This window comes from Chenopodium album, chromosome 17 (genome assembly GCF_948465745.1).
Source record: "Chenopodium album chromosome 17, dcCheAlbu1.1, whole genome shotgun sequence".
NCBI lineage: Eukaryota > Viridiplantae > Streptophyta > Magnoliopsida > Caryophyllales > Amaranthaceae > Chenopodium > Chenopodium album.
In genome coordinates, this window is record NC_137850.1 from 2,899,508 (window position 1) to 2,910,627 (window position 11,120).

Consider the following 11,120-nt stretch of genomic DNA (forward strand, 5'->3'; position numbering starts at 1 on the left):
ACCCCCTATTTATCCGGTCCCTTTGCTGTTTTGTTCGATTGAGAAGTTTCTTATTTCTATGGATTTAAGCCTCGACAATATTTCACTTCAAATGTCTCATAGTAAGAAAGGGTGTTTTGTTTGGTAATTTCTCTTATTTATTTGTTCATTTTTTTCTTCAGAAGGTGTCTTGTTCATTTTTTCTGTGAGTTTTAAAGTCTTGAGGTTTGTGAGTTATTAGCTTTTGTTGTCAATTTTCAAAACGAACACAAGTAGCATAAATACGACTTTTGACTTGTATCAAGTTCACCACAATATGTCTCATCGGTTTTAACCTGATTGGGCCCTTGACAAGTTCATTATAAAAAATTACTCGTACTCACTAATTATGTTGAATTTTATTGAATCTCAAGTGTCAAGTCATTGTTAGGTATCCACAAAAATTCCATTCAACATATCACATGATGAATTTGAATCATACATCAAAATTCCAAGAAAAAGTCAGTGTTCAGACTTGAGGCCGGGACCACTTGTCCTTATATGCATGGAGTTGATTAGTCTACAAAAGTAGACTTATAGTACTCCGTCAACTCCATGGCCTACATTATCATCTTCTAATCCTTGATCTTTCTTCACAACTATTCACTTGAATCACCAAAAACTCTGATAATCAAATGGCTGAAGCAGTAGTGTTTGGCATTGCAGAGGAAGTCCTGAAGAGTCTGGGATCAAAGGCCCTTGCTGAGATTGCATCAGCTTGGGGCTTCAAGGCTCGGCTCGAGAAGCTCAAAGATACCATCAACACTATGAAAGGGAAGCTGTTGGATGCTGAAGAGAGGCAATCTGATGATGCTGTTCGTGGTTGGGTTGAGAGGCTTACCACTGTTGTCTATGCTGCAGATGACTTGTTCGATGAGTTTGCTACTATTGCTGCACGAAAACAACTCATGGGTGGAAATAAGAAAGAAAAGTGCAAACATTCTTCTCCCGCGAAAATCAGATAGCCTTTGCCTTCCGTGTTTCCCGAAAGATTAAAAAAATTCGGGAAAAGCTTGCTAACATAGTCAGTGATGGTACACAGTTTCACTTTGTACCCTGCTCTCTTGAGGAAGGAAGAGTGATTAAGAGGCCTATGAGAGTTCAGACTGATTCTTATGTTCATCTTGAGGAAGTCATTGGTAGAGATGATGATAAGAAAGTCATCTTGGGCATGCTGCTTGCTTCTTCCACTGACAACAACAAGCACGAGCACGAGCAGATGCTCCCTGTAATCCCAATAGTGGGAATGGGTGGTATGGGGAAGACCACTTTAGCTCAACTCATATATAACGATCCTCAAGTTAAGGAGAACTTTGAGATGAGACTGTGGGTCTGTGTTTCAGAGAACTTTGATATTGAGGATATCACTAAAAAGATTCTCAGGTCTGCAACCAACACCGAGGTACCAGAGTTAGATATGGAGCAACTACAAGGTCGATTGCGGGAGAATTTGGGTGATAGAAAATACTTTCTTGTTCTAGATGACGTGTGGAATGATAATCGTGAGAAATGGCTCAAGTTAAGAGCTTATTTGAAGTATGGTAGAAAGGGAAGTAAAATCGTGGTAACTACTCGATCAAGTGAGGTGGCTGAAATAATGGGCACTTTTCCTCCTCATGAATTACAAGGTCTATCAGAGGAAAGGTCTTGGGAGTTATTTAAAATGATGGCATTTAATAAAGAAGCTCTACAAAATCCACACTTAGTGGAGGTAGGCAAGGAGATTGTGAACAAGTGTGGGAAACTTCCTTTGGCCATAAGAACCATAGGCAGTCTTCTTTATGGCAAGGAGGAAAGAAAGTGGTTGTCAATCAAGGATACAAGTCTTGCCAAAATACCTGAGGGCAAAAGTGATATTATGAGCATTCTCAGGCTTAGCTACCATCACTTGTGGTCGCCAGTGAAAAATTGTTTCGCATATTGCTCTTTGTTTCCAAAAGATACTGAATTGGACAAAGAAATGTTGAAAGAGCTTTGGATGGTAGAGGGTTTCGTTATTCCAGAAATCAATGAAAACCAAAGTCTAGATGAAGCTGCAGAGGATTATTTTCAAACTTTGCTGCAAAGGGGCTTCTTCCAGGATATAGCCAAAAATGATTGGGGTGCTATTGCGAGCTGCAAAATGCACGACTTGATGCATGATCTTGCTCAAGAAGTGGCTGGAGTCAAGTGCAAACTTGCAGAGTCTGCAGGAACAAACTTTGATGATCGAATCCTCCACTTGTCCTTTGCTTATCATTTGAACTTGTGGGAAATCCCAAATGACATGCTTAATTTGAAGCTGCTGCGTACGTTTCTTTTGCCGGAGCAAATATATGATGGGTCTACTTTCAGCAAATCAATATGCCAAAAGTTAACAACGAGATTTAGCTGTTTGCGGGTGTTGGATCTACATAAACTCAGACTCAAGAGTTTACCCAATTCAATTGGTAAGCTAATTCACTTAAGACTCCTCAATTTATCTAGCACAGATTTTGAAGAAATCCCTGATTCAATCACAAATCTTCAAAATTTGCGAACACTAAATCTAGGTAATTGTTCTCAGCTTAGAAGACTACCAGAAAATATTAGAAAACTTGCTAATTTGAGGAGCCTTAATGTTAATGGTTGTCATAAATTAACTCACATGCCATCAGGGTTAGCAGGATTGACTTTGCTAAGTAGGTTGACTACTTTTTTAGTAAATTATAATAATCCTAATGCAGATTTAAGGAACAAGCTCAATTGTACTGCTAAATTGAGTGATCTAAAGGAACTCAATAACTTGAGAGGTAACTTGTGTATAAAGTTCTACAGAGATTTTGAAAAGAACATGTTAGAGGAAGCAAAGGAAGCAAACTTGACCAGGAAACAGGGTCTGACCGAATTGGAAATAAGCTTTCCCTTGGTGTATCCAGCTAGTAATAATGATTGTAGCCATGATGAAGCTGTGTTGGAGGGGTTCAAACCGCATTCTAATTTAAGGAAACTGGAGATTCATGGGTACAAGGGTCAAAAGCTCCCAAGTTGGGCAAGGAGAGGTGATTTGTGTAGTAATCTTCCATATTTGGCTGAAATTACACTTCTCAATTGTAGTTGTCAACAGGTCCCGGTCTTTAGTCAACTGCATTTCTTAAAACGTCTTAGTATCACTTCTATGGTCAGTGTGGAATATATGGAGGATGGTGCATGTCACACTTCCTCGTCATCACCAAAATCGCAAGGGATGCATACTCTATTCTTCCCATCTCTTGAAGTACTTAAGCTGATTTTTATGGATAATTTAAAAGGATGGTGGAAAGGAGTAGAAGCAGTTGAGAGTGCAAAAGATTCAGAAAATACATCATCATCTGAATTAGTTGGGGCAGTCCTACAATATGATCATCATCAATTATCCATGCAATTTTGTAGTCTTTCAGAATTGTATATACAACACTGTCCAGAGTTGAAATTCCTGCCACATTGTCCTAAAGTGGAGGATTTGACACTAATCGGCACCAATGAGAAGCTCTCAGTATTGAAGATGACAACAACTCTATCAACAACAACAGCCGCAGCTTGTTCTGGTTTGAGAAGGGCTGACATGAAGTTGAAGGAGCTGAAAATGGATAATGTGGAACGCCAACTAATATCCCTCCCTAAACAATGTCTGCACCAGCTTTCTTCGCTATGTATCTGGAATGATAAGCTAGTGAGCACTAAAAGTCTTGGAAAAACGTTTGCAACTCTATCTTATTCTCTCCTTGGAATTCTTTCGATGTGGCAACTTGAGAAGCATATCTCAAGGCCTGGAACATCTGATTGCATTGGAGGAGTTGACCTTTTATTGTTGTTCAGAGCTTGATCTATATTCAGTAAATGAACAACCATCAACAAGGGGAGAGGGAGATGAAATGATGCCATGGAAAGCCTTTGAAACTAATCTTCGCTCTTTGAAATTTATGCAACTTCCTAAAATGGTGGGATTTCCGAGTGGTCTACAACATTTGACGAACCTCCGTTCATTAGGACTATCGCATATTTATGAATTGAAGGGAATACCAGAATGGATAAGTTTTTTGTCCTCTCTTCAAGATATGGAGTTTTATGCATGTCCCAAATTGACATATCTACCAGAAGCCGTTAGCAAGCTCACCTCCCTAAATAAACTCACTATCTCAAGATGTCCAGAATTGACAGAAAGGTGTCGACGTCCAAATGGTCTCGACTGCCCCAAGTTTCACCATGTCCCTCTTGTTATTGTACCGTGATAGATAACTTGTCTTTTTTATTTATTTATTTTTTTTTTTGGGGGAAAATAGATTAGACTTTTTTTTTAAAATAATTTTTTAATTTTATTTTTTAATACTTTTTTTGAAAAGGTAAGAAAAAAAATAATTATGACCCACCCCTCACTAGGGGCTTTTTCTTTTCCTCCCTGTATGTATGTTATTGTACTGTGATACATCATACTTTTTTAATAGAATTTTTTTTTTATTATTTTTATTTGGAAATTTTGTTAGAAACCACCCATTAAAAATAGTTTTTTGTCAAAAATTACTCAAAAAAAAAATTTGTTGTCTAGAACCACCCAATTTTAAAAATTTGTTGTCAAAAGCCACATGAGCCTATTAGAACTCCGGCGTTGACCCTATCCACGTGCCTTGCACGTGATTTTTGTTCCCTCTATTATCTCTTTCCTCTCCCTTCTCTCTCCTCTCTTTGTTCTCCTTTTCCTCCTTCACAGGCCATAAAAGAGCAATTAAAAAATCAAATTCAATAGAAAAAATTGAACACAAACTGAATTAAATACAAGAACAAGTAAAATATCAAATTTGCATTCATAAAATGGGTTCATAACACATCAAAATCAACAAAAATACCCATAAACAAAATCATCATAGCATAGCAATAATGGTGACAAAAATCAATGCAAAACAGATCTGTAAAACAAAAACTCGAGGTTCCCCCAGTTAATATGGCATATAAACAATATTCGTTTATATGATGGCACTTTCGAAAATATTGAAGCTTGTGGGAATATTTTATTGATTTCGTGAAATTCAACTGACATGGCACTTAACTTTGTGAATCAGGTAACCATTAACTGTGAGAATTTGAATCCCGTTTTGTCTTAACTTCGGGAATCAGAAGCTCTGCCTCACTCCGTCATTGAGGAATTTGGAGAAGACGAGCTCTCCTCCTTGTCTACTTCTGTACTCCATTTTTTCAGACTTGGAGATAGCGAGATACGAAATTGATGTCGTGAGCATACTATACTTGGTGCAGATCTGAAAGTGGTACATCTCAATTGGTAAATTTTCTTATCTTCAAAACCCTAGTTTTTGCAAATCCTGTAATTGCTATTAATTTGTGAATTTCCCGAGTACGTTTGTTGCAATTGTTATTGGGTGGGTAAAATGAGGTTGAATTGTTAGAATCTTCTTCCAATTATTCGAAAAAGGCAATTGATATGAATTGTTGAATTGGTGTTTTTGTTTGTTGCAAATGTTAAATATATGGTTGAACTTGGTTCATTTAATTGGAACACAGTGAATAAAAAGGTAGTTGGGAAGAGTCTAAATTATCGACATGCGCTGTAATTGTGTTGGATTGCATTATCCTAGTTGTAAATGGACTGATTTCAATTGATATGAATGTTGAGTGGATGATGGTGTTGTTGTTGGGGTAATTCGACATTGTATGGTTTGAAATAGGAGTGTGTAAAGATATTTCTGTAGAAGTGAAGTTGTGAATTTGCAAATGGATTTTGGATTTCAGTGATATGAAAAAATTTCCTGTCAACTTTGATCCTTTGTTGTAACTGTCAATTGAAGTGAATTCTGCTGAAGATTGTAGATTGGTGGAATCCTTTTACCTTTGTTGTATCTTCTATTTAGTGCTGTTGAGTATGATCTGTTATTACCTTCCCTTGAAGAGACTACATAAATCAAATTGTATGCTTTTTTCCTGGCATTCACATTCTAATTTTGGTAACCAGTAATGTGTTTCTATTGATGATTGCTATGTTGTAAGTTCTCTCAGTTTTGGTATTTGAAATAGGAGTGATATAAGTGATTTCTGTTATATAAGTTGGCAATTTGAAATAGGAGTTCTTATATTGCAGTTCTTGCTATGGAGTGTGATTTTGATTATGGAAAATTGGGTGAGCCTATTGAGGTTTCATCTAATGATGTTGATGGGGGACAAGTGATAAGTTCTGGTGGTGATGGTGCTGATGTTCCCTCTCCCAACTGTATGGCATTGAGTGTTGCTAACTCTGCTGACAGACTAGCTGCCATGTCTCCAATCAAAACTATTGAAACTGTGGAGACCATTGTCTCAACAAACAAGGTGAGCATGTACTGTTATGTGGAATCACCTAGGTTAGGGATGGTTTTCAAATCCTTTGAAGATGTAGAAAGCTACTACAAAGAGTATGGTGAGCAAAAAGGTTTTGGTATAACCAGAGTTTCGTCTTCATTTTCAAAGAAGGATAAGGAGGACCGGAGAGGGGCGACATGGAGGTGTGAGTGTTGGGGTCCACCCGATATGAGGGCAAGGAGGGAGGCCAAGAAAAGGGCCAAGGCTATGGACTTATATGGCACAAGAGGTACGGTTAATGGTGAAATAGGGGAAGATTTACTACAGCGGGCAAAAAGGACCTCCAAGAAATGTGAGTGTGGTGCAATGTTATACACCGGGGTTGACAGTGATGGCTTGTGGGTTATAAGGAAATTGAAAAATGACCATGATAACCATACCCCTAAACCTAGTGATGCTAAGTTGGTGAAGGAATATCAAATGAAGAATTACACGTCGAATGTCAGGAAGAAACTACTGAATTACTATGAAGAATGGGTCCCTATACGGCAAATTCATGGGTGTATAGGTACGGAGACCGGGGTGGACAACCTCCCTAGTATTAAGGACCTCGAACATGAAGTGTACAAGGAAAAGAAAAGCGGTTGAAAATGGAAGGTGGTGATGCGGCTGCAATGATGCGTACTTTGACTGAATGCTAGAGGATAATTAGAATTTCTATCATGCCCACCGTCTAAATGAAGAAGGCCGTTTGAAGGACGTAATGTGGGTTGATGCTCGTAGTAGGGTGGCTTATGAAGAATTTGGCGATGTGGTTTGTTTTGATGAGACTTACCTCACTAATGAGTACGAGCTCTCTTTTGCCAACTTTGTAGGGGTTAATCATCACGGTCAATCTATTTTGTTGGGTTGCGCACTTGTTTCACATGAGGATTCCGATACATTTTGTTGGGTATTTAGGCAATGGGTGTCATGTATGGGTAACAAACAACCCGGGGCAATTCTCACCGACCAAGCCGCTGCTATGCGCAAGCCTTTGGCAGAAGTGATGCCTAATGCGCGGCATCATTGGTGCATTTGGCACATACTAAACAAATTCCCGGATAAGCTCGGAACATGTAAACAGTAAGTAGTATATGCTTTGTGTATTACCTGGTGTGGTCCTTGTAGATTTATCTGAATTCTGATATAAGTTTTTTTTTTTTTAATTATATGCTGGGGAGGGGGGGGGGGGGGGGGAGGACAGTCTTATACAGTGCTCTGTAAATATGAAAATGCAGAACTAATTTACAACATATTGAATTATGTCAGGTACTGTATACTTATAGTAAATGCTGTACAGTACCTGACAGAATTCTGTGAGGCTAATAATTGCACAAACTGTATGTGTACTGGATGCTAATAATTGCATGAGCATGAATTTGCAAAAACTGACTGCAATTGCACAAATTGCAATTAAATGAATTTGCACAACTTAACTTTATTCCAGCATTCATAATAAGTATAGTAGAATTCTAGAGTCATAAATTATGTGTTGGTTTATTTTGTCATGAATGAATGCCATGTCTGTTATTTCTGTATTGTCTGCTATCAAGCATTATGTCTGGTATGTAATTAGATGTGTACATGTTTCAGCTATCATGATTTTAAGAGTCCTCTTAAGACTCTTATATATGAGAGCTTCACAGTTGGGGAGTTTGAGCGTAGATGGTCAGAGTTAATGTCGGAGTATAACCTAGAGGATAATGAGTGGTTGTCTGATTTATTTGAGGAACGGCATATGTGGGTCCCAGCGTTCATGAAAGAGCACTTTTGGGCCGGGATGAAGACAACTCAACGGGTGAAAAGCATAAATAGTTTCTTTGATGGCTTTGTAAACAGGAAAACGAAGCTATATGAATTCCCGGAGAAGTACACAAGGGCAATGGAGAGGCGTGTCAAATCTGAAAATGATGCTGATGCTAGGTGCGGCAAATATCATAGGCGTCTCGTTAGTGGATTTCACGTTGAGAAATTCTTCCTGGAAATCTACACTGACACCAAGTTCCAGGAGATTCAAACAGAGTGTACTCGACTGATGCATTGCACTGGGAGGGACGAGCGTGTCTTGGATGGGAACGTGATTCAATACCTACTTGAAGATAGGGTCTGAATTATCCCTGAAGGAAAGAGTGAAGAAGTGATTACTGATAGGAGGCGATTCTACTATGTTCAGTTTAACACCGTTACGAAGGATGTGTCATGTGATTGTCGGAAGTTTGAAACATTTGGTATCTTATGCAGGCATGTAATAAGAGTGTATGATCAAAATTTGGTTGTTGATATTCCATCCAAGTATGTTCTTGAAAGGTGGCGTAAAGATGTAATTCGGAAGCATACCCGAGTTAAGGTTGCCTATCACGATCCTACTGATAATGCGGCATATCAGAGTTACAACAAATTGATGGGGAAGTTTGAGCCCATATGTGAAGTAGCTTCAGCTGTCGATGACAAGGAAACATTCGATCTCGTTGTTAATTCTCTGAAATCGCTTCGTTTGGAAGTACAGAAAAGCAGAGAGAAGTTCCTTGAAAATCAACATTTGCTTCCAACCCTACCAAGGACACTACAACCCCCCTCAGAAATAGGATCAAACAACCCTGTGGCCTGCCCAACTCCTAACTCTATTTCCAAGCCTATTGATGAAGTTTATCCATCTGTGAAGGTGAAAGATCCTGTTTCTAGGAAGAAACCTCGAGGACGGCCCAAGGGGAGTAGGCATAAATCTCTTGCAGAGGTGGGGTACAAGAAGAAGAAGGCAAACAAAAAAGGGGATAACAACATGGACATTGTTGCGGGAAGTGACGTGCCTAACCAGCCACATGTTCAGCTACATGTTCAGCCACAAATAACTGCTAAGCTACCTGTAAGTTGAGCTGCACTTGAAATACTTATTTGATATTCCTTTGTGTTTCTTCCCTCTTATCCTGCTGCTGGCCACATTTTATATCAAATGCATCCTGCAAATATGAGCATATATACCAGGTTGAATGTGGATTTGGTTTTGATCTTGTGTAGGTTCCCCCCCTACATGTGTGGATCTTAGTTCTGGTTTGGTGTTTCAGTTGTTGCATATATATTGCTTACTTCTGTTGGTGATAAAATATGGTTTCTACAGATTAGCTCACTGCGTTACGTAGACTTGTGGAGTTAATTTGCCCCACTCTTTTAATGATGGTTACATATTCTGTAAGCCTGTTGTTTGAGTTATTTTGGCTCACTCCTTTCATGCACTTACATAAGCGGTTTGTCCTTTATTTTTGGCTCTCTTTTTATGATGGTTACAATATCCCATGTATGACTGGTGTGGTTGTGGAAATGTTTGATCTTTTTTAATTACTGCATTGTACTTGTACTTTCGATTTTTTTATTTTTCCCGTTTGGTTGTGGCCATGTTTGTTCTGTGTTATTACATTTTTTATACCTTTCTCCCAGGCGAAGAGGAAAAAACTACAAGGTTTGCAATACCAGAACACCATAGAGAACTACTACACCTACGTTGAAGATGTAGGTGCGGTTGATGACATACTCCAAAGAAATGGGGTGGACTGGTCAGCTCCATCTGAAGCGTTTTGACGTCATAGTAATGCATCTACTTATTGTTATCATTTGGCCAGCTTTTGCTACTAAGTAACAGATACAGTATATTTCTAGGCACCACAGTATGATTTTGTGGTTATTTAAGGGACTGATATCTTATATTAAACATTTGAACAATATGTATGAATGCTTATGTGACTAGTACCTATTAGTCATTGACCTTGTTATGCAATGGGGATGCCTGTATGGTAAATATGTATGGAATTTTACCTTCATTGCCGAACCAAAAATTTTAAGATAAATCTTTGTTTTCATATTTGTAAAAAGTTAATAATCTCTTTACAAAGATAATTTTCCCCCAAGATAAATTGACGTTTTTTTATTTTTAAAAAGTTAATAATCTATTTAAAAAGATAATTTTCCCCAAGAAAATTTGTTTTGTCACTGCCAGGCTTTTTAATTGGTGGGTACCATGTACTAATGTTCATAATTTTAAACGTTAACATAATTATCACTTTGACCTCAATAGTTGTGAGTTAAAGAGATTTACCCTTCCAAAGTATATTCCGATTCTACCACTCAAAAAGGTTTTTAATTGTTAGGGAGTGGCGTTAACACAAGCTTGAGTATGCACTTAATTTGGAGTTCATTAGATAAAGGATAATTTCTTTTTCCAAAAAAAAAGGGATAAATTACAGGTATTTTATAAATGAAAGGTTTCACATCTGTACATTAGTAGTTTTATCTTAGTTTTAAATTATAAAATTAGTACATTTTGAAATAAGTATTTATTATAATATCTTATTCTGTTTTATGAAAGAAAATATTATCATAATTAAACAAGTGAATGTTATATTTTCGTATCGTTAATTAAAATATCAAATTTCTAGTAATAAAAATGAATGGGCTGGGGGCTGGAAAATAATGAGCTGCTTACAATTACTGGGCTCGAAAATTAATAGGCTAGGTTGAAAAGGAATGTGCGTGGCTGAAAATTACTGGGCTGATTGGGTTGACAAATAAGGCTGGGCTGAAAATTAATGGACTGGTTGGGCTGAAATTTAATGGGCTGTGATGAAAATTAATTGGCTCGTTGCCGTCGTTGGGCTGAAACTTAATGGGCTGTGCTGAAAATTTGGTTCTCAATCTATACCGAACATAATTTGACAAGAACATGTCCAATTTTATAGCCAACTCCATGCCAAATTCAGAACCACAACTCACAAAATATTAAACATATG

The 11,120-nt window shown here is 37.9% G+C and overlaps 1 protein-coding gene and 1 pseudogene across 3 annotated transcripts; both read left to right on the forward strand.

The window, feature by feature from the left end:
* Window positions 1–591: 591 nt before the first annotated feature.
* LOC145589385 (disease resistance protein RGA2-like) lies at window positions 592–4,431 on the forward strand (annotated as a pseudogene).
* Window positions 4,432–4,494: 63 nt separating this feature from the next.
* Window positions 4,495–10,200, forward strand: LOC145589386 (protein FAR-RED IMPAIRED RESPONSE 1-like). 3 transcript variants are annotated; one of them, XM_081645929.1, is made up of 4 exons: window positions 4,498–5,290; window positions 6,104–7,425; window positions 7,936–9,205; window positions 9,775–10,200. In XM_081645929.1, exons 3-4 carry the CDS (start codon window positions 8,744–8,746, stop codon window positions 9,913–9,915), a joined length of 603 nt encoding a protein of 200 aa, XP_081502055.1. In that variant the 5' UTR covers window positions 4,498–5,290; window positions 6,104–7,425; window positions 7,936–8,743; the 3' UTR covers window positions 9,916–10,200. The 3 variants fall into 2 exon arrangements, with proteins under 3 accessions (XP_081502053.1, XP_081502054.1, XP_081502055.1); XM_081645927.1 differs by lacking the exon at window positions 9,775–10,200 and having other exon boundaries at window positions 4,495–5,290; window positions 7,936–8,891.
* Window positions 10,201–11,120: the final 920 nt, after the last annotated feature.